Source organism: Peromyscus eremicus, chromosome 8b, assembly GCF_949786415.1.
Source record: "Peromyscus eremicus chromosome 8b, PerEre_H2_v1, whole genome shotgun sequence".
NCBI classification, from domain to species: Eukaryota; Metazoa; Chordata; class Mammalia; order Rodentia; family Cricetidae; genus Peromyscus; species Peromyscus eremicus.
Genome location: NC_081424.1, coordinates 18,562,467 through 18,589,715, shown reverse-complemented (window position 1 = coordinate 18,589,715; position 27,249 = coordinate 18,562,467). Strand labels below are relative to the sequence as shown.

General features: G+C 42.4%; 1 protein-coding gene across 1 annotated transcript in view; it reads left to right on the top strand.

Moving 5' to 3' along the window:
• The first annotated feature begins 15,176 nt into the window (after positions 1 to 15,176).
• Ros1 (ROS proto-oncogene 1, receptor tyrosine kinase) overlaps positions 15,177 to 27,249 on the top strand; it is a 128,894-nt gene continuing 116,821 nt past the window's right edge. The window contains exons 1-2 of the mRNA XM_059272572.1: positions 15,177 to 15,603; positions 25,722 to 25,766. Of these exons, the coding sequence (XP_059128555.1) occupies positions 15,481 to 15,603; positions 25,722 to 25,766 (168 nt within the window). The 5' untranslated portion in view covers positions 15,177 to 15,480. The remainder of the gene's footprint in view (positions 15,604 to 25,721; positions 25,767 to 27,249) is intronic.

Here is a 27,249-nt window from a genome sequence, read left to right as displayed (position 1 = left end):
TGGTTTAAAATCTGTGATGAGCATGCACTTTGAGGAACTGTGTGATTAGACGCCTTGATGCCGTTCTTTTGCACAGGAGAAGCTGGTTGGGCCAGTTTTTCTTGGTTCACAGAGCATTCCTGGCACAGTTCACCTTTCCCAAAGTTCTTTCTTTCTGTTTTCAGTGTATTTACTTTGATTTTGTATGCATTGATGTTTTGCCTGCAGGTACTTCTGTGTGAGCGTGTCAGCTCTTGGAGTTACAGTGTTGAGCTGCCTGTGGTGGCTGGATTTGAACCCAGGTGGGATTCACATGAACCTGGATGGAAGAACAGCCAGTGCCCTTAATGGCTGAACCATCTCTCCAGCCCTCCCCCCACCAAATTCTTATCTACCCATCAAAAACATTCTTTGTACTAGCTGTATATTTTTGCCCAGCAATGCTAGGGCAGATGACTTTCTTATATTTTTTCTTTGTAGGAAAAAAAAAATCAACCCATGTTGGCCTCTAGTAGCTCTGATGGGGTGGAAACAAAGGCTGCCTCCGCCAGGTCAAGAAATACTTGTCATTTAAAAAGGAATTTTAGCCAGGCATGATGTCGCACGCCTTTAATCCCAGCACTCGGGAGGCAGAGGCAGGTGGATCTCTGTGAGTTCGAGGCCAGCCTGGTCTATGAGTTAGTTCTGGGACAGCCAGGGCTACCCAGAGAAACCCCGTAAGAAAACAAAAAAGTAATTTTAGTGTGGCATACCTATGATATTTTGATGTGTATACATCATTAGATTTTGCACATCCTTCTTTACCCATGGCCCTCTCCCGTCCCCTCATTGGCCCTCCTGGTGCTCTTTCTTAGTGGTCCTCCTTCTGTTCTCACACTGAACATACACACACATACTCCCACCTTCAGGTCTAGAGCTGCATGTGAGATAAAACACACATCATCTTCTTTCTTACCCCCATGTCTGCTCTTGTTTCCTCTGCCCCCCTTCCTCTCCCCACAGGGCCCCCTTTGGTCTGCACGCCACGTACACTGGAACACGGGAACTTTTACAAGTGGACACTTAGAATATCAAAACAAGTTTGGTGTGGTGGTTCACACACGTGATCCCAGTACTCTGGAGGCTACGGCAGGAGAGTTGCTGTGAGGTTGAGGCCAGCCTGGAGATTTTAACCTGGCTCTGCTTCCTGAGTGCAAAGTGACCAGCTGGTCTTCTGCTCCTGTTGGTGCCTCTGATGTCAGAACCGTATACGTCAGTGGTTCTCAACTGTATATGTCAGTGGTTCTCAGCCTTCCTGATGCTTGGGCCCTTTAGTACAGTTCCTCTTGCTGTGGTGACCTCTCCCTGCATCATAAAATTATTTTCGTTCCTACTTCATAACTATGATGTTGCTACTGTTATGAATGGTCTTAGGTGACCCCTGTAAAAGGGTCGCTCAACCCCCAAAGGGGTTGTGACCCACAGGTTGAGAACTGTTGGTATATGTATGTCCCTTTGAATGGGGTTCACAGCTGAAGATGTTACCTCGGGTCTCAGAAGAAACTTGGGAATTTTGAAAAACCGTGTTTGGGAAGGTCGTGAAAGCCAGAGGAAGTGGTTGGGAGGAGGCTTTGAGGTCTCATAGCCTAGTCTTGCTTCTTGGTCACTCTGTTCTCTGACTTTGGATGCAGTGTGACCAGCTGGCCTCCGGATTCTTTAGCTGTGTCTTTCCTGCCATGCTGAGATGCAGCCGCATTTCCTCCACACACACAAATGTAAGCCAGCAGAAGCCCCTTCTCGCTTACATTGCCTTTTATCAGGTGTTTAGTTACAGTAACGAGAAAGGGATGTAAAGAAGTGCCTTCAGAGAAGACGCAAGCTGTCCTGGCAAATAAAAAACTCTGAGCATATTTCTTCACAACAATAAAAGAAAAGAACTTGAATCTGTAAGCCAAATGGGGTGGTGCACATCTGCAATGCCAGCCCCGGAGAGGCTGGTGTAAAAAAAATCACAAGTTCAAGGCCTGCATCAGGCACAGAGTGAGTTCTAGGTTGGTCTGGGAAAAAGTGAGACTTGCCTCACAAAATCAAAACCAAACCAAACCAAACCAAATCAGAAGAAGAAACCCAACAAACAGAAAGTGTGTGTTCTCTCCTGGTTTCCTAAATTAGCATGTCATTGTCTCTGAGTTAGGATTTCAGCCACGCTGTGAGAAATGTCCGAGCCTGTGTGGGCAAACACGAATCGCTAAGATGAGCTGCAGACTCCAGAGGAAAACAGGTGGATCACAGGGAACCCTCGGAGGAGAGGGCAGCTGTCTTCTATTCCACAGCCATTGTGGTCCACAGGGAACAGGAAAACAGCACAAGCCTTTGCTGCTTGGTTCAAACTGTGTCTGTGTGGAAGGCGAGGCTGACCTGATGTTCCGTGCAGAAACTATGGCAGAGCCTTGGCCCTCAAAGGTCGCGCTTGTCTCTTCAATCAGGAAAGGAAAGAAGCTTCTGAGCTCCTCTCCCCTCTCTTTTAGCAACATAGACAAACTAAAATCGTTTTAACTCCTAACTCCAAAGCCGGGTGAGGTGCCACAAGCCGATAATCCCAGCACTTGGGTGCCAGAGGCTGGCAGATCTCTGAGTTTGAGGGCAGTCTGATCTACACAGTGAGTTCCAGGACAGACAGCGCTATGTAGAGAGACCCCGCCTCCAAAAACCAGACCCCCAAAACAAACAAGCAAAAAAAACAAAGTGAATTCCAGCTCCAACTGTTGGCAGGAAAAAAAAAAATCATACATTGTTTCTCTGCTCTCACTCTCGCTCTCCACACACATACAAATAAATGTAAGGAAGTTCCTTTTTTTTTTTTTTTTTTTTTTTAAATGCTTGTGTGAGTTTATGTGTATCACATGCCCATAGGAGCCTATGGGGGCCCAAAAAAGACATCTCATCTCCCCTGGAACTAGAGTTACAAAGGGTTGTAGGCCATGGTGTCAATGCTGGGAATTGAACCCTGGTCCTCAGACAGAGTACTAGTTACTCTTAACCACTGAGCCATTTCTCCACCCAAATAAACATAATTTTAAAAAAAGTTTTTTGTTTTTTTTTGTTTTTTTTAAATAGGGTCTTATGTAGCCCAAATTGGCCTCAAACTTATTGTGCAGCCTGGAGTGCCCTTCAGTTTCCCAGCCTCCTGCCTCTACCTCCCCAGTGCTACGGTTATAGGCACGTGGCATTACACCCAGTTTGTATAGTGCTGGGAATGGGACCCAGGATTTCCTGCATGCTGGACAAACACTCTACCAACTGGCTAGGTCCCCAGGCCTTTTATTCTTTTGAAGTCAGGATCACGTGCTGGGATGTATAGGTATTCAGCACCTACATTTCCTGTTTTGGGGTGTATAGGTATTCAACACCTCCATTTCCTATGTTGGGGTGTATAGGTATTCAGCGCCTACATTTCCTATTTTGGGATGTATAGGTATGCACAACTCAAATATCCTGCCTGGGGATGTACAGGCATGCACATCCATGCCTGTCTTCAACGAAAGGAGAAGCAGGGGACATTCCATTCCATAAAATATCATGCATATGAGCAATACCAAACACGTGAGTATTTTGGGGACAAAAGGCTGAAAACTTTTAATTTTGTCATTTTAAGTCTTCTAAGATTCTATAATTCTGTCAGAAAATTTGTTTTTAACATGTTTTGTGAAAGGCCTGAACCAACTACAGTCATTGGACGGTTTGGTGAAACTTCCGGTTCGTGTCTTGAGCAGGTTGGAGACACGGCAGTAGTTCTGGGTGGCTGTTACTGGAGTAGGAAGAGTCACGGCTCTCACAGATAGTTGGCTAGTGTGGTCATCTCCTCCAAGAGCACATAGCTGAGCAGACGGCATTTCTTTCCTCTCTCTCTCTCTCCTCTCTCCTCTCTCTCTCTCTCTGTGTCTTTTATTTAACATACCAGCCACAGTTTCCCCTCCCTCCTCTCCTCCCGCTCCTTCCCCCCACTCCTTTCTTTCTACCCCTCCCCTGCCCACAGATGGTTTTTATTAGTTGTGGTTCACCTGTTCTTGAGTCTGTGGGATGCTACACTGCCACCCTGTGGAGCCGCGGCCTTCAGTGTTAGCAAGACCTGCTGCTGCATAGCTAGGACCCCTGGAGATCACACACTCAAACCCACACACTGCTGATTATGTAAGAATTAAGGTAACGATTGCTTTCTGTGAAATGAGGGCATTATAAAATGATGGTTACCATGGGAGTCAGTTTCTTGGAGCATTTGTTTGAACAGAAACCACAGAACTCATGGCAGAAAAAAGTGGGTTTTCTATTTCCTTCTGAGCTAAGTCCCAGTACAGGATGACCCCATGTCTCATTATGTCTGGAATTAACGTTTTCCCAGGACTCCACGTGTGCAAACCGGGAGGGCTCCCAGCAATCTGAGTCCTATCAATCTGGAGAAAAAGAAAGAAAAGAGAAGAAAAGAAAAGGAAAAAAGAAAAGAAAAGAAAAGAAAAAATACTTCAACAATAAAATGGAATGAGGTACAGTTATGGGCACTCTATGAAAGAACCTTAGAGGCTTTATACTCGTGGCTGGAGATGGCTCAGTGGCTATGAACACCCACTGGCTGCTCTTCCAGAAGACCTGGGTTTGATTTCTAGCATCCTCATGATGGCTCACAAACATCCATACCTTCAGTTCCGGGGAATCTGACACCCTCTTCCGGCCTCCTTGGGCACAGGAATGCAAGTGGTACACAAATGGACATGTGGTCAAAATACCCAAGCACACAGAATACATTAAAATAAAAATTTAAAAGGACATGGCACAGTCAGTCAAAGAAGCCAGGCACACAAAAAGCACACATTATATAGTTTATTTATAGGGCATGTCTACAGTAGATGCATCCACACTGTTTACTGAGGACTGGCGGGAGGGGGAATGAAATGTGACGTGAATGGGAATCCATTTCTGTTTGGATGATGGAAATATTCCGGAGTTTGGTAGCAGTGCTCATGGAACAACTCTGTGAGTATAACTAAAAGCCACGAGACAGCATATGTTCCATAGGAGAAGTGTATGGCATGTGAATTATATCTCCATAAAACTTTCTGAAAGTGAATAGATCCGGGGCGTCATGCTCTCCCTGCAGCCAGCTGTGAGCGAGAAGGATGCTGAGAAGGAGGCAGAATATAAGAACGCCACTTACATGTCAAAGTTTTCGTGACTGACTGTCAGTTCCGAGAACTGTAGAACGAATTAACCTGGGGACCATCGGAGAGAGAAGAGAAGCCTGCACTTTCAACCGCAACCTTGGTTTGCATAGAACTGGAGATTTGTGGGCACGTCTCAGTTTGACTTCTGGCTCGGTCACTTTGCTGCCCAAGCCCCCATTTCCTCACCTGTGATGGTTTTGGGAATCATGTTCACTGAGTTGAGTTGGAGTGATAAGGGAGGCGTGGTCTCATAGGGTAATGGTGGATGTTCACACTTATTTCTCCCATTGCTCGGCACTGCCCAAGCTCTGAGTCCAGGTGAAGGACAGAGAGATGCTCTTCTCAAGCTACTCAAAGATACTGTGCTGGTAGGCTGTTACTGGGAGAGTTTGCACCGTCAGACTCTCTAGAAGTGGTCTGGGCTTTGTGTTCCCAGACCTTCAGTGTTTCTAAAGTTAGACTATAGACAAGACAAGCTTTGATGGCCTCACGAAGTTTTTTTTTTTTTTTTGTCTTGTTCTTTTCCCCCCCCTCTTTTTTAATTTAAAAATTCCATTTATTGAGTCTAGAAAGGTGTCTCAGTGGTTAAGAGCATGAGCTGCTCTTCCAGGGGACCTGGGTTCATATCCCAGCACCCACACGATGACTCACAACTGTCTGTTACTCCAAGCCCTGCGTGCATGGTGGTGCACAGACCATGAGTGGATTCAGGCAAACACTCATACACATAAGACAAAATAAACATAAGTACAAATCTCAAAATTTAATTAAAAATATATTAATTTGTCCATGTGTGTTCACATGGCATGTGTGTGGAGGCCGAGGAGAACAACTTCTGGGTGGTTCCTCTCTGTCCACCATATTCTGGGTATGGAACTCAGGCTGACATGCTTGGCAACAGGGTTTCTCTGTGTAGCTTTGGAGCCTGTCCTGGATCTCACTCTGTAGCCCAGGCTGGCCTCGAACTCACAAAGATCCGCCTGGCTCTGCCTCCCAAGTGCTGGGATTAAAGGCGTGTGCCACCACCGCCCGGCTCTCTGAGCCATCTTGCTGTGCTGTTTCTTTGTTCTTATGCTGTTTGTTCTGTAGTCATCTTTATTTGTTCTCTTCTGACCATCCCCCCTGGGCATGATTATCATGATTTTTGATTCATAGCACTAGATTATGCCCTGTATTTAAAACACGGCCGTTTTTCTAATCCTCCACAGCGTGTGCGATTAGCAGAAGCTTTACATCTCAGTGCTGGTTTCTACCGCCTACTTCCCTGTTTCATCAAATCGTCTTTTGCTTTCCTGAGCTTCATAGAGCAGGTGCTCATCACTCGTAGGTCCTGGTTACCGCAGGGTGGCACATGGGGCTTGCGCACGGAACACTGGCTTCAAGTGAGCAAACTAATTCATAGCAAGGGCCCTTTGAGGAGGAGGGCAACGTTTTACTTAGTATTTATCATGGTCCCTGACATGGCCTTTCCTCACTCTTTCTCTCTCAGTGTTCCCCCCACCTAAAGTGTCCACAGTAGAGAATCTATGGGAGGAATAATAGGGAGTCCAGCATAGTTTGGACTCAGACCTCTAGACTTGGTGTCGTTGTAGCTCTGCTTCCTACTGTACTTGAATCTGAGGGGTGCTGAGGGGATGCTAGGGGAGTTTGCTCATTTCCGGGTGGGTGCTCTTGCCTGAGAGAACCAGCCACAGTCCTAAGTGGTTGAGTCAGTTTCAGGTGGGGAAAATGAAGAGCTTCTGCTCCCACCACAGATCTAGACCTGGTCGGAGGGAAATCATGCAGAACCCACCCACAAGGCATTCTGAGACCTCAGGAGGTGGCTGAACTCCCTCACAGAAGAATGAGGAAGGAAGAGAGAGGCCGAGAGAACCTGCTGGACTTGAATTTCCCTTTAGGTCCACTTTGGGAATTTGCTATTGTACTCAGCCTGGAAAATGTCTATTGAACCCCCTCAGTAAGAAGTAGAATGAAAGTACTTCAGGTGTGGTGGTGCATGCCTGTAACTCTGGCACTTGGGAGGTACAGATAGGAGAATTGGCAGTTCAAGGTCATCCTCAGCTACACAATGAGTTCAAGATTTACCTCCACTACATGGGTCATGAGACCTTTTCTCAAAATGAACCAAACAATATAATGTAAAGAGGGTTTTTTTTGTTTTTGTTTTGTTTTGTTTTGTTTTGTTTTTTTCCCCCAGAGACAGGGTTTCTCTGTGCAGCTCTGGCTGTCCTAGAACTTGCTCAAAGGCTAGCCTTTGAAATCAGAGAGCCACATGCCTCTCTCTCTCAAGTGCTGGAATTAAAGGCATGTGTCACAATAGCCTGGTGTAAAGAGATTCTTAACAATTATAACTAACCATGCCTCTATTGCCTAAAACTATAGTGGTTTATTAATCTATTTACTTAAAATATATGTCTGAGCTTAGGAGAGAAATCCCTCAAAGAACCAAAGAAAGGAAAAACAGAAAACAGAAAGGAAGGAGGCGAGGAAGAAAGAAAGAAAGAAGTTGAAATAAAAATGAACCAACCAGACAAGCAAATCATGGAACAAGGCTTTTGAGTAAATATTTCTGTGAATGCAGATATAAAACCAACTAAAAAGGTATATCAGTGACTAGGGTAGCTGGTGTGCTATGTGTTATATCACACTATACACAATACTGAAGCACAAAATCATAGTGAGGTCAGGGCACTGTGGTTAAGTTAGAGTTTAATACGTGGGCTAATGCTCACCAGAAAATAAGGGTTCTGTGCACGTATCCCTGGCTGACCTGGCCCTTGCTATGTAGACCAGGCTGGCCTGGGAGTCACAGAGAGTCACCTGCCTCTGTCTTGAGTGCTGAGATGAAAGGCTGGGACTACCACACCCAGCCGTATGCATATGCCTATGTATGTGTGATAAGGTCTCCCGGAGCCCAGGCTGGAAGCTGGTCTTAAAAAATTTGATCTGTAGCTGAGGATGACCTTTAACTCTTGATCCTTTTGCCTTCGCTTCCCAAAGGCGGGGATTATACTCAAATACCTCCACATCTGGCTTATTTGTTTATTTAATATTTTAAGAGACTTATGAAAATAAGATTGTATTACATTGTGAAATATCTGAAGAATACATAGTAAAGCACAGAAGCTTAGGTTTAATCCCTGATACAAAGACTGATAGTGTAGGTTTTTAAAACGTGTTCATTGGATGAGCCACATTTCTTTCCACTTTGATTCCAGAGATTAACCATTTCCCACATCGAACTCCATGGTCCTCTGTGATTCTAGGATTACAAACTCTACTCAACCAACCTCCTCCATTTTCATTTCTCACCAGTTCTGCCTAAGAAACTGTTCTGTTTAGGAGAGGATTGAGTTTAAAAAAAAAATCTCTCAAAAAAATAAAGTATGTACAATAGAAAAAAAAATCTCTTTTGGGTTTGCTGATACGGCTCAGCAGATAGTGTGCTTGCCTGACACACACAAAGCCCTTGGTTCAGTCTTCAGCACCACGTGAATTGGGTATGATGGTGCACACCCCTAATCCCAGAACTCAGGAGGCATGAACAGGAGGGTCAGAAGTTCAAGGTCATCTTTAGTGACAAAGAGAATCAGCATGGGCTATGTGAGATCCTGTTAGACAGACAGAGAGAAAGAGAGAGAGAGAGAGAGAGAGAGAGAGAGAGAGAGAGAGAGAGAGAACTATAAAGTAGTGTGTGTGTGTGTGTGTGTGTGTGTGTGTGTGTGTTTGTGTGTGTGTGTGTACACCATCACATCCAGTTTATATGATCCTGTATGTATAGAACCCAGGGCCCCAGGTATATCAGACATTCTACCACAAGCTATATCCCTACATACATCCAAAGTTAAGTTTTCACTTATACTATTTACAATAAAAGTCAGGCTGTGGTAGCCTTGGCTGGCTTGGAACTTGCTAAGTAAACCTCGTCCTGAACTTGTGGCCTGGGTTACCTGAGACCCTGACTCAAAACAACCAGCCAAAAGCTCTGTGTCAACCCGGAAGTCTCAGAAGCCCTTAGAACCACCCTGAGTTATACGTGGATTTCAAAAGAAGGAAATTAAACTTTGATATATAAAAATGAAGAAGTCATATCTTTGTGAAAGCTCTATTGCAGACCCCCCCTCTCCCCATAACTTTAAAACAGGAACCTTGATAGATGCCCCAAGGCAGTTTACTTCCAGCCCCAGGTAGGCTAGCCAGCTTTTTTAACCTTGGTGTGACCTGAGCCCAGGTCCCCTTGGTTTGCTCTCTCCTGTCTGTCCTATTGCCTGTGACCTAATCTACAAGAAGAGTCTTTGGACAGGAAAGTAAACAACACATTGTTCTACGGTGGAAGGGTTTTGCAACCATTTTGGGTTGTGGAATTTCCTCCTTCCTATGAGGACTGACGCCTTGTCTCAAATACCTATGACAATGGTCGCAAACTCAGATAAAGGGGCTGAAGAAAGACATGAAGTATTTTCTAAATCTGGTCAGTTTCCTAGCCCTTCTGTGAACAAACTGGACTTGTCACAAAGGCATTAAGACTCTAAGATACAGCGCTGTATTTTAGAGTCATTTGCTGTCTCAGTTTATATCCACATGGTCCAAGGGCTCTCATGAAAGTGTGTGAGTATTGAGATCACTTCACTAAATGTAAATGGCTAAAGAAAACAGCTTCAAGTCTTTATTCAAGCAGTAGAAAAGGTGAAGGACCAGCAGCAGAGGACAAGAGGAATAAAGTACACGATACCACCTGACCCAATCTTCTGTCACCCTCATTTGGAGGTTGAGAACCATCTCTGGATTCATCAAGAATTGAATATCACTACTACAGCATTTTTTTTTCAGAAACAAGAACTATAAAAGGAGTACTTCTTCCTCAATTTTAACAAATGTGTTAACACATTTATATAAATGTCACGTGGGTGGGCCTCACAAAAAGATGAATAGATGAATTAAGAATATTCATGGCCAAGCTCGTTGGCACATTCCTTTAATCCCAGCACTCAGGAGGCAGGCGCAGGTGCGACCCCTGCCTAAAATTAAAGAGTATTCTCTGCAACAGCCAACAATAGGGTAGGTTGACACACTTACAAGGTATCATGTATTATGGGTTTTACAAAAATATATGTCCAAAGCATGCTAGAAAAATTAGCAGATAAATAAATGTTTACATGGACAGATGGTGAACTCTTAACATACAGGTGCAATAATTTTTTTGTTTCTTTGTTTTCTTTAGACAGGGTTTCTCTGTGTAATAGCTCTAGTTGTCCTGGAACTTGCTTTATAGAACAGGCTGGCCTGAAACTCACAGAGATTTGCCTGCCTCTGCCTCCTGAGTGCTGGGATTAAAGGCATGCATCACCACCTCCAGGCTGTCAGATACAATCATTTTTAAGAACAGAAATCTGAAGTATTCTTATTTTCCTTATTTCTAGATACAATTTAGTGTACACTTGGAAGGAATGTGTTGTTTTGAGACAAGGTTTTATATAGCTCAGGGTAGTCTCAAAGTCACTATGGAGCTGAGAATAACCTTGACCCTCTGATTGTCCTGTCTCTACCTCCCAAGTGCCGGGATTGGAGGCATGCACTAACACACTTGTATTGCAAATCATTATTTTTCAGTTTAGTTTTGAGTCTGTAATAAATGTTCATGGTAAAAAATTCAACAATTATGAATGGCTAGGGAGTGAAGAATAAATATTTCTCTCCTTCACAGAGAGAGTCTAAACTTCCTGTAAACCAAGACCCTCCACTTCTGTTTGGATTATGATACAGACAATCTTTGTTTTGCTTTGTATCAGCAGGTCATAAAGCAACTGTTAGGCTGGGCATGGTGGTTTAGGCTGTAATCACAGCACTCTGGAAACTGAGGCTGGAGGATTGTTTTGAGTTGGAGGCCAGCCTGAGTTACATAGTTTTAAATCAGCCTGGACCACAGAGTGAGAGACCCACTTAAAAAAAAAAAAAAACAACAACAGTTCCATGGCTTTTTGGAGCCCACTCCCTGTGGTGGGATACCTTGCTCAGCCTTGATGCAGCGGGGAGGGGCTTGGTCCTGCCTCAACTTGATGTGCCAGACTTTGTTGACTCCCCATGGGAAGCCTTACTCTCTGAGGAGTGGATGGGGGATGGGGTGGGGTGGACAGGTTGGGGGGAGTGGGAGGAGGGAAGGGAGGGGAACTATGGTTGGTATGTAAAATAAAAAAAAATTAGAATAAAAAAAGAAAAAATAGTTCTATGTAAATACAATATGCAGAAATAATCCTGAATGGAAAAATTGCAGTGATTTCTGATCTTCCCACTCTACAATCAACTCAGAGTGCCTCTTTTCCATGTTTTGGCAAACTGTCAAAATTCTTCCCAGGTTTTCATCAGTGTTCAGCATTTACCATTGCATTTTCAGTGTCTGAATATCTCCACGAAAGATGTTTCATGTCTCTCAGAGCCCAGGCTGACTCGAAACTTGCTATGTGTTTGAGGGTGACCTTGAACTCCCGATCTTCCTGCTGCCCCTTCCCATAGACTGGGATTATAGGCATGTGTACCGTGTATGACCAATGTGAATTCTCTTCACTGGCATGACTTCCTCTGGGGTATCGCTATCTTTTCCCTTCACTTATTTCCTTGGGCTACACTGTCTAGAGTCCGTCAAACAACCATGTTAGTGTTATTTAAAAATACATTTATATTTTTATTTGTGTGTGTGTGTGCGTGTGTGTGTGTATTCACATGCGGGTGTATGTGCCTGTTGGAGGTCAGAAGAGGGTGATGTATCTCTTAGAGCATAAATTACATGGCGCTGAGAATTAAACTTTGCTCTTCTGGAAGAGCAGCAAATGTTCTTAGCCACTAAGAATCTCTTCAGTCCCAATATTAATATTGTTACAGTACTAAAGCTTGTATTTTGAATGTCCTCCACAAAGGCCCGTATATTAAACATCCCCCCACCAAGGAGATGCTCTTAGGACCTAGCGGGAGGTGATTTGTCCTTGAAGGGATAACTTTTCTAGAGTCTTGTCTCTACCATATCAATAAGACAGGAGCATAATTTCTCTCTTCCAGAATCTGGGAAGGTCTGTAATTCTCTGTAACCAGTGGAAGGCAGTAGATATAACCTTATGATCTTCCTTCCTTCCTTCCTTCCTTTCTTTCTTTCTTTCTTTCTTTCTTTCTTTCTTTCTTTCTTTCTTTCTTTCTTTCTTTCTTTCTTTCTTTCTTTCTTTCTTGTTTTTTGACACAGGGTTTCTCTGTGTAGTCCTGGCTGTCCTGGAACTTACTCTGTAGACCAGGCTGGCCTCGAACTCACAGAGATCCTCCTGTCTCTGTCTCCTGAGTGCTGGGATTAAAGGTGTGTGCCACCACCGCCACCCCTGGTGACCCTGTGATTTCTAAGGACAGCACACTCATGTTTTGAAAGCTGTCCACTTCTACCCGGTTCTCAGCACCGCTGTGAGTGATCTGATTGCTCAGAGACCATCAGGCTGGGAGGAAATTTAAGTCAACTCACATGGAGAAATAGCATGATGTCCAGACAAATAGATTACATTTAGATTGTTTCTGATCATTTATTTTCCCTCATGTATATTTTTGAGATAGAGTCTCATGTAGCCCAGGTTGGCCTCAAACTCACTTGGCAGTCAAAGCTGGCTTCGAATTCCTGATCCTCTTGCCTCCATATGCTGAGCCCTGGGATTATAGGCCATTGTCACCATGCCTGGCTTTTTTCATTCTTCTTCTCCCCCGATACCCAATCCTGCTACATACCTCTGCTTAGTCTGGTACTCACTATGTAGCACATGCTGGCCTAAAATTGGTGGCAATACTCCCCGGCCTCAGCCAAAATTATAGGCAGTACCACCATGCCTGGCTGAATTTTCTTGATGTGAATAACTGCAGCAAATGTCTGTAAACATACTCTTACATTCACGTGAATTCATGTGCTCATTCGGTTACAAAACCTAGATCAAACACACAGTCTTTAAGGTACAACATCTCTTCTTCATACCCTACCAATAGTCTAAATGAACTTCCTAAGTTTTCAGGCCACATTGGAAGTCTGTTTTGTTAGCTAAGTAAGAGTTTCAAGTGTTGCTTATGCTAACAGAACAAAAGACACTGGCGGTTCAAGCGAAGAAAACTGAAGATTTATGTATATTAACTTTATATGTATGAATATTTAGCCCACATGTATGTATGTGCACTATGTGCATACAGTGCTCATGGTAGCTGGAAAAGGGCATCAGATCCCATGGAACTAGAGTTACAGATGGCTTTGAGCTGACATATGGGAGCAGTGAACAGAACCTGAGTCCTCTGCAAGAGTCTCAGCTACAAATTTGTTGAGAGGAGAAAAATTATTTCCTGCAGAAGATGTTCAGATTCCTAGGGTTAAGACACAGACTAGCTGTGTATTCTTTAATCTTCATTTCTCAAAATGCAGCAGACTAACAATGAACAGGTGAGCAGCAGGAACGCTTTTTTCAAGAAAACAAAAGTTGTGGTTAAGTATGGGGGCAGGTCACTATCCATTCATGTTTTGTTGGACTCAGTGTTAACCTTTACCAAAGGATGCTCAGCTGCAGACAAAGCCTTGTGTCTGTGTAGCTTGAAAACCTGGGTTCCCCACAAAAGGTTAAATGATACTTGCTCTTCTTGATTGAAGACAACAAGCCAGTTTATTTGATATTTCAGATTGTTATTAAGGATAACATTACTGGTACGATGGCTCAGTGGCTAAAAGTACTTGCTATCAAGACTGATGACCTGAGTTCAGTCCTTCGAACCGGCATGGTTGAAGGAGAGAATTAAATCTGACAGGATGTCCTCTGACCTCCACATACTCATTGCAGCACATATGACTTAAGACACACATATACAAGCATAGTAAATATAATAATAATAATAACAACAACAATAGAAAAATGACCACACACTTGGAATATGGAGGCAGAAGAATTAAAAATTCAAATTTGGACTGGGCATGGTGGTGCATGCCTCTAATCCCAATATTTGAGAGGCAGAGGCAGGTAGATCTCTGTGAGTTTGAGGCCAGCTTGGTCTACATGATGAATTCCATATCAGTCAGGGCTACATAGCAAGACCCTGTCTCAAAGAAACAAACAGATAAACAACAACAACAACAACAAAATAATTCAAGGTTAGGACTGGGGATATACGTTTGTAGAGTGCTTGCCTATCATGTTTGAGGCCCAGGGTTTGATCCTCAGCACACTAAGAACTGGATATGGTAGTACACAACACTTATAACCCTAGCATTCCAGAGGTAGAGGCAGAAGGGTCAGAAGTTCAAAGTTATCCTCAACTACATAGTGAGTTGAAGGCTAGCTAACCTAGGCTACAGAAGGAAGATTCTTGAGAGAGAGAGAGAGAGAGAGAGAGAGAGAGAGAGAGAGAGAGAGAGAGAGAGAGAGAGAGGAGAATCTGGTCTAGAGAAACCCGTGGTAATCTACCCAGAATGACTGAATCCTGCAGCTTGCAGATTTCAAATTCATTTTTGTAGCTTCACATGAACGTTGTCTGGGTGATAGGCTCATTGAGACTCTGTTTGGTATTTCCTTCCCAAGGTGCTACACTTGTAAGTATCTTAGGTCTATGGTGGTTGCTTTCTGTCTCAATAGACCTGATAAGGCAGTATTTTAGTTAATATGTAGTAAACTGTGAGGGTTCTTTAGCAAACTTCCTTGTCTTGAACTCACCCTCAGAGAACTTGTCTATTAGTTTTCAGCTTTGCTTGCTCTTTAACTAGAAAACAAAAATATACGTGTTTGGTTTCAAAGCATTCCTATTTTCTCCTCTATCTCATTACTTACTATTGAAGCTTCCAGTTTTTAAGATATTTGTTGTAAGCTACGGTTTGCCAAGCATGCACAGTCAAAACCCAATTTCCTGTATAGTTCAGCCAACCTCAAAGAAGTACAGTGACTGACCAACCTAAGCATTCTGGGTCAAGTTTGTGTGGCCGGACTCGCCTGAATGCAACCTGCAATTCCACTGTTTGCTTTGCATGTGGAGAGCTCTCCTAAGACCTAACCTTTAGCCAGCAAATGCCTTTCATTATGGGCATTAAGCTAAAGCCCATAAAGTAGCCACGCTGTGATGTTCTGAGCTATCTAAGAGCCAAAGGTCTAAATTAACTGGTCTCAATATTCTTTTAAGAGGGAAAGATACTCTAACCTTGCAAAAGGAAACAGATAACCCACTAGTCACTTGCAACAGAAATGATGAAGCCTAAAGAATTCCTCTAGCAAGATGGAGACGTGAGGACAGCAGCTGTGTAGGAAGCCAGCCTGGATGAGGGATGAAGAGCCTCCACTGGCTCACCTCAGCACCTGTCAATGCCGTGATCCTTGGCTGTGTATGGATTTCTATGGTGCAGTGTACGGTTCTGAGCAGCTGCCTAACGTCCTGCGTAACTAACCTGGTAAGTTTCACCCACCTGATGCTTGCGTTTGCAGGAACTACAACACGATCTCGTTTGTAGCTGAGGTTCATTTTCTCCTCAGGACACCCCTTTTTTCATGAGAAGGTAGCAAAGAATTCTGCTTCTTGGTTTATTTTTTTTTCCCTGAAGGTAGAAGAATGCATAATTTCAAAATATATGCAAGATATTTTATTTATTTGTTATCACTCTCTAGATTTTTTTTGAGGAATTCAAGGATTGGGTAAAAGAGTCTTTAAACAGAATCAGGTTTTACAAACGGTAAAATATTCAACTTATCAATCTATTATAAAATCATTAATATTGATTTAAAATATAAACTAGGCCTTTGACACACTGTAAACTTTCCAGTTCCCAGTTAACAGGGGTGGTACTGTGGATGGACTGCTGACTAGGGAGCAGGGCCAGAAGCTGAGTACAACATTTTGTGTCAAGCGACCAGGTTATGTGTGTCTCTTTATTTCTACGTATGCACTTGTCAGGTTTGACTTATCAGTTTTGACATGAAAAACTTTTTCTTTCGTATTGTTGTCTTTTTCCATGTATTATATGATATCATTTCAATAGTGGCCTAGTTGTGCTTACAACAGCCACTAGCTTTCTTTTAAGTTAACTTTTGTATTTATAAGTTAACTTGAAAAACCAAATGCTGTAGCTGGAAAGAGATGCATTCTTCCTCTCTAAAGATTAAATAATATACCCAGGGGCTGGTGGTGCACCCCTTTAATCCCAGCACTCAGAAGGCAGAGGCGGGTGGATTTCTTTGAGTTTGAGGTCAGCCTGGTTTATAAAGTGAGTTCCAGGACAGCCAGGGTTATACGGAGAAGCTCTTTCCAGAAAACAAAAAACAAACAATCAAACAAAAAAAATCAAGAAACAAAAAATTAAATAAAAAAATAGCATGATTGCTTAATGACAGGCTAGGTATGGCATTTGGTAGCTTTATTATAAGTAACCGAGTGGCAAACACTGTACTCATTCTTACGTTAGCACATTGGAGGTAGAGTTCTCTGGTAGATTAGAAAAGGGTGTGTTACACACTTACGTTTGAATTCACGTAAAGCAGTAAATCATTGCTTAGGCAAACTGTAGATATTCAAAAGCATTTCAAAAATAGTTTACAGAAATCTTTGCCAAGATCTTCCTGCCTTCGATGCAGAAATGCTTGCTTTTGCTTCTGTGGTTATAATACAAACTTAGAAATAGTGTGGAAGTCACGGATTGTGAGGGAGAGCGAGGTAGGAGGACCAGGAGTGAGCCAGCCTGGGCTACAGGAGATGGAGGAGACTGTAGTTTCCTGCCCTAAAAGAGATTCCTTTTATTTTTTTCTGATAAGTATATGGATATGTTGCAGCTTATGTTTATATCTATCTGTACATATCACACTGTTTATATGATAAAGAGAAAAGAATGAGGATTCCACTGTTAACCATGATTATTTTTCTTTCGGTATTTTTCTCAACTAGATCTTGGTATAGGTATGTGTGTGTGCGCACACATGTATACATATATTGAGTTGATGTTGACCTCACACTCATGGCAATTCTCATGTCTCAGTTTGTATAGGTTAGAATTATGGGAGAAAGCCACTGTGACTGGCTTAAACATACGTGTGTGTGTGTGTGTGTGTGTGTGTGTGTGTGTGTGTGTGTATAATTTTACACACAATCATTTCGCTTCACATTATATTATGAATTTCCCTTTATATCCTGAGATTCTTTGGAAATAAGCTCTTGAACATCTTTAAAAGTTGTTCACGTCCTTCCTTTTGAACCCGGTGTTCATTGTTTTCCGAACTACAGTCTTCATTTGGTGACCAGCTCTCCTTACTGTTCTCTGTGTGTGGGCTCCATACCCTCGGGGGTTGGCAGCTCACACAGACGACAGTCGGGCCCTTTGTTGATCTACCTTCCGTTCACCACCTACAGAGGAGGGCGCAGCCCCTGAGGTGGCGATTGCAAGACACAGTCTGCTGGTTTGACCAGTAAGCGCAATAAAAGTGTTCTGAGCTGGGCCTCCCACACTGGTTTGGGAGGGGCTGCCGCAGGTGGATGGGCAACTGAATGTAGCCACTGCGACGTGAGATGCCCACCTTGTTATTCCCTACTGTCCTTTTGAATGTGGACGTTTGCTGTGATGAACAGCTTTGATTTCCAGATTTTGATGGGTGGTTGATAGCGAGACATTTTCCTTTTCATTGAAGCATGAAAGACATTCTTGAATAAAAGAACGTTAGGATTAAGTCAAGCATGGTGATTCATGCCTATAACCCCAGCAGATACAGAATCAGTACAGGTTTGAAGCCAGCCTGGGCTATAGAGTGAGCTCCAGGATATCCTGGGCCATGGAGTGAGACGGGCAGGGATGACAGCAAGTAAACCACAGAAGAGAATGTTAGAATTGCTGGGCAAAGCACAGGCTTGAGTTCTGTGCTGAGCAGGGGCATTTCACATCGACTGAGGGAGTCTATGTGTGAGCTCGGTACTAATGGCCTTGTGCTTGAATTCTAGATGCTGTGTGCTGCAGAAAAAAAAGTACTGAATGCTCTCATACCATTAGTATTGTGAGATGGTTTATATAACAGAAACAAACAAACAAAACCCCAAAGATTCATAGTGAATAATTTATGGAAGTGCATTTTTCTGTAGATCCTGAGGGTACAGCGGCAAATTAAAGACTTAGTTTCATTACAATTTTCTCAGCTTTAGCAACAATTTAGCAACTGAGGACCTACATCCAGAAGTGCTCACTTAGCAGTGTCAGTTCTAGTCAGTAGAGTCCCTGGGGATCTGTGCGTCCGCAGTTCTGCAGTGGCTGCAGCTGGAAACTCAAGGAAGGCAATTATGTGACCAGCGGCCTCACAGAAGTTGCAGTTTGCTGAAATGTCAAAGTTTTGATCACCTGACAGTTAAAAGTTACTCAAGTATTGTATCATAGTTTCATCGTTTTGACAAATTAGAGAATAATGACAATGCAGTTTAAAATGTACTTGTAAGGGTCCAAAGGAGCCAACTGAAAGACGGTTAGAAAAGACGGGGCTCACGAGGCTGTCTTGTTTAAAAAAGTCATCTGCAAATATCAGTACCTTTTTGTATGTCAACATATGACATTAACAACAGCAACAGCAGCAGCAACAACAACAACAACAACAACAACAACAGATAGCTGGGTCAAGTGGGTGCTGGAGGGGACCCTGAATGGTTAACAGTGTGTACTGTTCTTGTAGAGGTCCCAAGCTTGTTTCCTAGTCCCCAGATTGGGTGGCTGACAACCACCTGCAACTCCAGCTCCAGAGATCCGATGCCTCTAGCCTCTGAGGCGCCTGTACTCAAGTGCACACTCCAATTCCCCCCATCTCATAATTTAAAATGATAAAGACAAATCCTAATAAGATATTGGAGTAAAACCCTAATCCCCCAATTCTGTGCAAACATCTAGAAATTTACATAGTCTATTTTCTTGTAGAAACAGACTGGCCGTAAAATGGAAAATAATCCAGAGCTAAAACTGTACACAGGGAGTAAGTTAAGATTCCATTAAGATGGAAGTCCATTCTTTGTTGTTTTTGAGACAGGGTCTTTAAGCAATTTTAAAAGACAATGTATCTATCTATCTATCTATCTATCTATCTATCTATCTATCTATCTATCTATTGAGACATAAGGTTCCATGAGCTTAAAAAAACAGTTTATCTATCTATCTATCTGTCTGTCTGTCTGTCTGTCTGTCTGTCTATCTATTGAGACATAAGGTACTATGCACTTAAAAAAACAATCCCTCTATTACCATCAGGTTCAAATAATTTCTAGGAGCTATTATAAACAAAGGGTATGATTGAAATACAAGCAGTTAAATAACAAAAACCAAAGCACATTAAAAAAAGAACCCAAAACCAAAACCAAACAACCAATGACTCTGTCTCGTTAAAATAGTAGCCAAATTTACGGGGGAATATGCCAAAAATCCAGGAGTGGAAATGCCTTGAAAAGCCTAAAATAGGGGCTAGAGAGGTGGCTTGAGGTTAAGAGCACTTGTTCTTGCAGGGGACCTGGGTTCACAACCATCTGTAGTCCTAGATCTAGGGGATCCAACAGGCATGCACATGGTACACATAATCACATCAGGCAAAACATTCATATGCACATAATAAAATAAATAAATCTTAAAAGAGAAGAGCCTAGGTCAGGTGGTGGTGGTGCATACTTTTAATCCCAGCACTCGGGAGGCAGAGACAGGTGGGTCTTTGAGTTTGAGGTCAGCCTGGTCTGCAGAGCTAGTTCCAGGACAGCCAGGGCTACACAGAGAAACCCAGTCTTGAAAAAAAAAAAACTAAAACAAACCCAGACTCCCTATTTTAACTATTTAAAACTTCAATTATTCTGTTTATTAGGAAAATAAACAGAAATGATATGAAGAGAGTTTCAATGTGGGAAAAAGATATTACAAGCAATACATTAAATTAATTAACTTGGACATAAGTAAAAGCACTTAGAATAAGAATATGAATAACCACAAAAAGAATGTTAGGGCTGGTAAGATCGCTCAGTGGGAAAAGATGCTCTCAGCCAGGCCTAGTGACCTGGGTTCAATCCCTAGGTTCAGTCCACTGGTAGGAGAGAACCTCCTCTTGTAAATTGTTCTCTGACCTCCACATGTGTCCTGGACATGCTCAACCCCCTCCAATAAATGTAATAAAATTAAAGGAAAAAAATTTATAAACCGCTAAAATGTGTGTGATAATAATTGACCTCAGACCAAGCACAGAACTGGGAAGGAAAACCGATCATTTATTTCTGCTATCAGCTTGGTAAAGATATGAATATTTATGAAAAAAAGTTCATGGTTAGTAAAGGTGTGGATAAGCTGGGGTTAGCATTCATTATAGATTAGGATGTAATTTGTAACTTTCTAGAAAAATTTATTAATAAATATCGTAAGGGATATTTGTTAGCTCTGCACGTCAAGAAACTTACTTGAGATTATTGCATATGGCAGGCTAGTGCTGTACCACCCAAGTCACGCCCCATCCTTATTTTTTAATTAATATGTAAAAACATAAAAATTGTATTATACAAGTACATTATTTGAATCTTCTCAGAATGTTATGAGTTGAATCTGTTTTGGTTATTTCTTCCTTCCTTTTTTGTGGAGGGGAGGGGTTGGTTTAATTTTATTTATTTATTTATTTTTTTGAGTCAGGGTCTCCCTCTCTGCCCTGAGATTTCAAGTAATTCCCCTTGTCTTAGATACCTGGATGCTGGGGTTATGGGCATGAAGCAGTATAACTGGCTTTTGGATTAAATATTTTTCTTCTTTTATGTGAAATGAGAAATACTAAGTCAAGCATTTCTCTCAAGGAGCAAATCGATGTTAAAATGAGTTAAAATGCAGACCATTCTCCTTGGTTCCGTTTCTGAGGGAGGAAGTTAAGAATTTGATTAGTCCCAGCTCCGGTGCTGGGATAGACAAAGCTTGTGCCAAGGAGTAGGTGTTGGGTTAAGAGTGTCTGTGATGTGGGACCAGATTTGTGTGTTGGAGGTGGATGACTCACTGGAGCTTTGCAGGGAGTGCTGAAGGTCCAAAGTGCAGAGAGCACTTTTGTGTGTTCACAAAGATCACAGCTTCACTGCTTCTTGAAACTGGGTCTTGGCTATAAAACAGGATTAGTAATAGTACATATTTTGTAGAATTGTTAAGACAGTTTCTTGAGATTTAACATAAAACAGAGTAATGCTGACCCCTTTATCAGTCAAGGTTCTCTAAGGGAAAAAAACCAGTAGACTGTATATGTATGTGTATATGTATATATATCTATATACATATGCATATATTATTCACTGGCTTATCCATTATAAACTGAGAAGTCCAAAGTGGCCATCTGCATGATAGAGAGGTTGAGAATTGGGTAACTGCTGAGTCTAGGAGCTGGATGCTTCAGTCATTCCAACCTAGCACTGACGGCCTGGAAGCTCTGCAACCTCTTTGTGTCTGGGCCTCCACCTGAAGGTGCCATGAACCCTGTGGGAAGATCCCCCGCCCCAGGTTGTCCTTCCTGGAAACACCCACAAAAATCCACCTAGAAGCTCCAGATACAATCAAATTGGCAAACAAGGTTAACCATGATGCCCTTATCAAAGTTAGGAGATTCCTCTCTTCCGTGTCTGGAAGCCCGTGAGGAGGGTCTGGGAAACAACTTTAGAGATTTGCAGAAACTGTCAGAGACAACATCAGGACCAGGGGTCAGTTTTTCTCAAGTTCTTTGAACATTTTATTAGTGACTCAATATTCTTCCTTGTTTGCTGTGGATATTGTTCTGTATAAATAAAACACTGATTGGCCAGTGGCCAGGCAGGAAGTATAGGCAGGACAAAGAGAGAGGAGAATTCTGGGAAGTGGAAGGCTGAGTCAGGAGACACTGCCAGCCACCGCCATGACAAGCAGCATGTGAAGACGCCGGTGAGCCACGAGCCATGTGGCAAGGTATAGATTTATAGAAATGGATTAATTTAAGATATAAGAACAGCCGGGCGGTGGTGGCGGCGCACGCCTTTAATCCCAGCACTCGGAAGGCAGAGGCAGGCGGATCTCTGTGAGTTCGAGGCCAGCCTGGTCTCCAAAGCGAGTTCCAGGAAAAGGCGCAAAGCTACACAGAGAAACCCTGTCTCGAAAAACCAAAAAAAAAAAAAAAAAAAAAAAAAAAAAACCAAAAAAAAAAAAAAAAAAGATATAAGAACAGTTAGCAAGAAGCCTGACACGGCCATACAGTTTGTAAGCAATGTAAGTCTCTGTGTTTACTTGGTTGGGTCTGAGCAGCCCTGGAACTGGCGGGTGACAAAGATTTGTCCTGACTGTGGGCCAGGCAGGAAAACTCTAACTACACTTGTTCTATATAGGTCCATTCAGATTTCTTTCTTCCCGTGCTTCAGTCTTGATGGTTTGCCTTTCTAGGAATGTGTCCATTTTATCTCAGTTATCCAGCTTGTTCATGTAGGATTGTTCACGATGCTCTCTCGGAATCATTGGTGTTTCTGTACAAGCGGCTGTGGTGGTTCTACATTCATTTCTGATCTCAGCACTGTGTCTTCTCTCTCTGCTTCTTAGCAACACACCAAAAGGCTGTCAATATTGTTGGTCTTTCTAAACCAGCTTTCGGCTTCACCTATTTCCTGCACTATTTTTCTGGGCTCTCTCTGGTTCACCTCTGCCCTGTTCCTTGCTTCTCCCACCTTCTCCCTCTGAAGGTTTTGTTCATTCTGTTTCTAGTGTCTTCAGTGCAAGGTCAAGTTGCTCGTCTGAGTTTGCTTAGTTCATGGAGGCACTTAGAATTAAAAGAACATTGCATTTACTTATGTATGTATTCATGTGTAGGTGAGTGTTTCAGTGTGTGTGTGCATACATGCACGCCATGGCACATGTGTGGGGAAAGAAGACAGCCTGCAGGAGTCATTTCTCTTCTTCTGTCCTGTGGGTCCTGGGGATTAAATGAAGTCTGAAGGAGCGGGTATACCATTAGCTTAGTAATGGACTATCTCCTGTGACAGTATTGCCCATTCAGAGGCCACACTGGATGCTTAAACCACATTTCCATCCTTCTTGGGACTTTTTTTGGGTCATTTCCTGTGACATATCTTGTTTATAGAACTGGAAGCCAAGAATGGACACTATGTCCCTTGCTCTATGGGTTACATCTGTAACTCAGTGTTTCCTATCAATACACCTTTTATTTTTGTTTTGAGTTTTGAGATAGGGTCTCACTATAGTCTTGGTTGGCCTGGAACCTACTACGTAGACCAGGCTGGCCTCACACTCATGGAGATCTACCCGCCACTGCCTCCTGAGTGCTGGTATCAAGGGTATGTGTAACCACACCCAGCTTAGAAAACTCTTTATTCTTTTTAAATATTTTTTGAGGTTATAACATAATTACATCATTTTCTCTTTCCCTTCTCTCCTCCAAAGCTTCCCATGTGCCCCACCTTCTGTTCTCTTTCAAATATATGTCCTTTCCCCCCTTTATTGTTGATATATATGTATATATACATATATGTAAACATTATGGATATTCATAAATACAGAGATACAGCTCTGCTCAACTCATACAATGTTACTTGTAGTCATATATTTTCAAGGCTGACCATTTGGTATTGGGTAACAAATGGTGTGCTCTTCCCTGGGGAAGACTGTTTCTTCCACTCTCAGCGTTTCTTAGTTGCTTATAGTTATTTGTTTTGGATTGCAGCCTTGTGAGCTCTCCCCTTCAGCAAACTCTTAAGGGGAGGGTTTGGGTAGACAGGATGTTGCAAACCTCTATCTCTGGACTCAGGAGGTGAGAGGCAATTGGACTGAAGGGTCTAGGCCAGCCTAGGGTACGTAGAGAATACTGTTTCACTAGACCAGACAAAACCAAGTCAAACCAAATAATGGAGGTTCTTATCAGGACCAACCAGTACTAGAAATGCACATGTGGGTTTCCTGTGCCTATGGTTTTAATCAGTTAGCAGAGTAGAGGATGAATGAAAGTAATTCATATTGATGTGATATCGCTGACCTGAGCATCATAGGCCCAGTACTGCCATTCTTTATTATCTTCCTATAGATAAAGGACTCCGTTCAAACAATGACCAGAGAAATGAGAAATTTATAGACTCCTCCTCCAATTTCTTTTATTTTTCTTAAAACACCATCAACAACAAAACAAACAAACAAACAAACAAACAAAAAACCCAATTCCTAAATCCATCCAACCAACCACAGAAAACTCTAAGTGCTTGCCTAGCATACAGGAACCTCTGGATCTGATTCTCAGCACTGGGAAAACCAAAACAGAACAAGACACAAACGAAAACTGATTAACTCAATCACATTCTGAGCCACTGTACTCTTGTGTCATCCTAGATTACATAGCAAGTTGGAGGGCCATCCTGCTCTACATGAGGCCCTGTTTCCCAAACCAGGATGACAAAACAAAAGGAAACAAAAACCATAAAAATATATTTGTCATTTCAAAGTATTTGCATGTGTGTGAAAGTCTCGGTGTGGGTGTCTGCATGTGGGTGCAGGTATCTGTGGAGGCCAAAAGGTATTAGATCCCCTGAGGATGGAGTTTTAGGTGGTAGTGAGAAGCCTGATGTGGGTGCTGGGAACTAAACTCAGGTCCTCTGCATAAGAGGCACTCCTAACCAATGAGTTGTCTCTCTAGCCACAACAGATACCTTCTTTTCAATTTTTAAAAAAAATTTTTATCTTATTTTTTTATGTGTATGAGTGTTCTGCCTACATATCTTTGCACCATGTTCACACCTAGGGCCTGCAGAGGCCAGAAGAGGGTGTCAGATTTCCAGGAACTGGAGTCACAGATGGTTGTGAATACTCAGAATTGAACCCCATGTCTTCTGGAAGAGCCAATGCTCTTAACTGCAGGGCCTTCTCTCTAGTAAGGTGGTTTTCAACCTTCCTAATGCTGCAACCCTTTAATATAGTTCCTCAGGTTGTGGTGACCCCCAACCACATAAATTATTTTTGTTGCTACTTCATAACTGCAGTTTGCTATTGTTATGAATTGTAATGCAAATATCTAATATGCAGGATAGTCTTATTCAACCCCTGAAAGGGGTCACAGCCCACAGGTTGAGAACCCACCACTGGCTCCATGAATGCCATCTTAAAAATTTCAAATATGTGAGAACTAAAGAGAGAATTTATATTTCATTAAATATGGTATTCCAAATTTGTATGTTTCCCCTTAGTTACTGAGTAATTGGAAAGAAAAGGGGGGAAAATTGAAAATAGTTTTTTTCTAATTCAGGAGACCTTTGTGTGGATTAGTTGCCTCATGCACAGGTCCATTTAATTTGCCTGTAGATTCTGTTCGGTCATCCTTACATGTCCATACTGTCACCCCCGCCCTTGTAGAGGCTGCAGAATTCCCAGGCCCTGGTATACAGATTAAATGACTTGAAAACATTGGCAAGTCACTCTACAATCAGCAAACAATGAGGAAGAACTCAGTTCCAGGAAGCTTACAAAAAAAAAAGGTGTAATGGTCCACTGCTGGGGTACTGCTGGGATTGATGATGTTTATTATTCCTTCTTCATTTCAGGGCAGACAGCTTGATACTGGCACCCCATACAATCTGAGTGAGGCGGTGAGTAATTATTTCTATTGTCAAGAACTCTACAGTTTGTGTGGATTAAAAAAAAAAAGGATTATTGGTCTGTTTTATTACCAATAAGAGTAATTCCTAAATAAAATCTCATCTATTCATCTTTGGTGAAAGAAGGTCTTTTGAAAATAGTGAGATGTCTGAATAATAGAATTTATTAAAAATGAAATATTTAAAGTAGAAAAAGCAAAAGGACTAATATAAACCCATGATTTTGCCTACACAGCTGGGTGGTTTGGGATTATGACTTAGTATTTTATAGTGTGCTGTCTGAGAAGGTTGAGCTATATAATTTTGTTGTTTCTTTCAGCAATTATGTTTTGTGGTTTTTATTACTTTTCTGCATGTATATTCAATTATTCAACAAATGTTTACTGCCTTAACATACATATGTGGCAGGCACTGGGCTAGGCAGATGTCTTCGTTATGGTTTCTGTCACTGTGAAGAGACACCAAGACCACAGCAACTCTTACAAAGGAAAACATTTAATTAGGACTAGCTTCTGGTTTCAGAGGTTTAGTCTATTATGGTCATGGCAGGTGGCATGCAGGCAGACAGGGTGCTGGAGAAAGGGGCAAGAGCTCTACATCTTGATCCATGGGCAGCAGAAGCAATTGTGTGTCACATTGAGCATAGCTTGAGCAAAGGAGACCTCAAAGTCCACTCCCACGGTGACACACTTCCTCCTTCAGGGCCACTCCTAACTCTGACAAAACCACACCTCCTAATAGTGCCACTCCCTATGGGGTCCACTTTCTTTCCAGCAACTACAGCAGAAGAGGTTTTCAAGCTGAGGCCTGTGTTTGAAGGGACTGTAAACTTTTGAGACACATACCTAAAACAATGAACAGAAAACACAATAGTGTTGTTATGGCGGGACATTTAAGGGGACGCACAGGGTCAAAGGTCACTTCATTTCCCTGCAAGGCCTTCAGACTGAAAGAGGAAGACATTTCTATGCCCACTTGAGGCCCTTTTTCCTCTGAGGAGCTTTCATACAATCTCAGGTGTCTATGGGACAATGACGTCAGTCTGAATTGGAGATGGCTGAGTGGGAAAAGGTGCTGGCCACTGACCCGACCACCTGAGCTAAATTCCCAAGACTAGTATGGTGGAAGGAAAAAAAAAAAGTAACTCCTGTAAGAGGGTGCTGGGAACTGAACCCGTGTCTTCAGCAAGAGCAGCAAATGCTCCCAACCACTGAACCATTTCTCTGGCCCTTTAGCTAAGTATTTAGTACTACACCTTTAACATTATCCAGAGCTGACAGATATTTTAATTTTATAATTGTTTATGCTCAAACACTTCTTTGCATAAATATGTAATATAAAATGGTGGAAATATATTTAGGGCCATTTCAGAAATGGTTAGAAATTCTTTCCTAATCCCAAGTCAGAATTCAAAGACCAAATTTAGAAAAATTTTGTTTTTTGACAATTACGTACATGTGCATAATGCATCTGA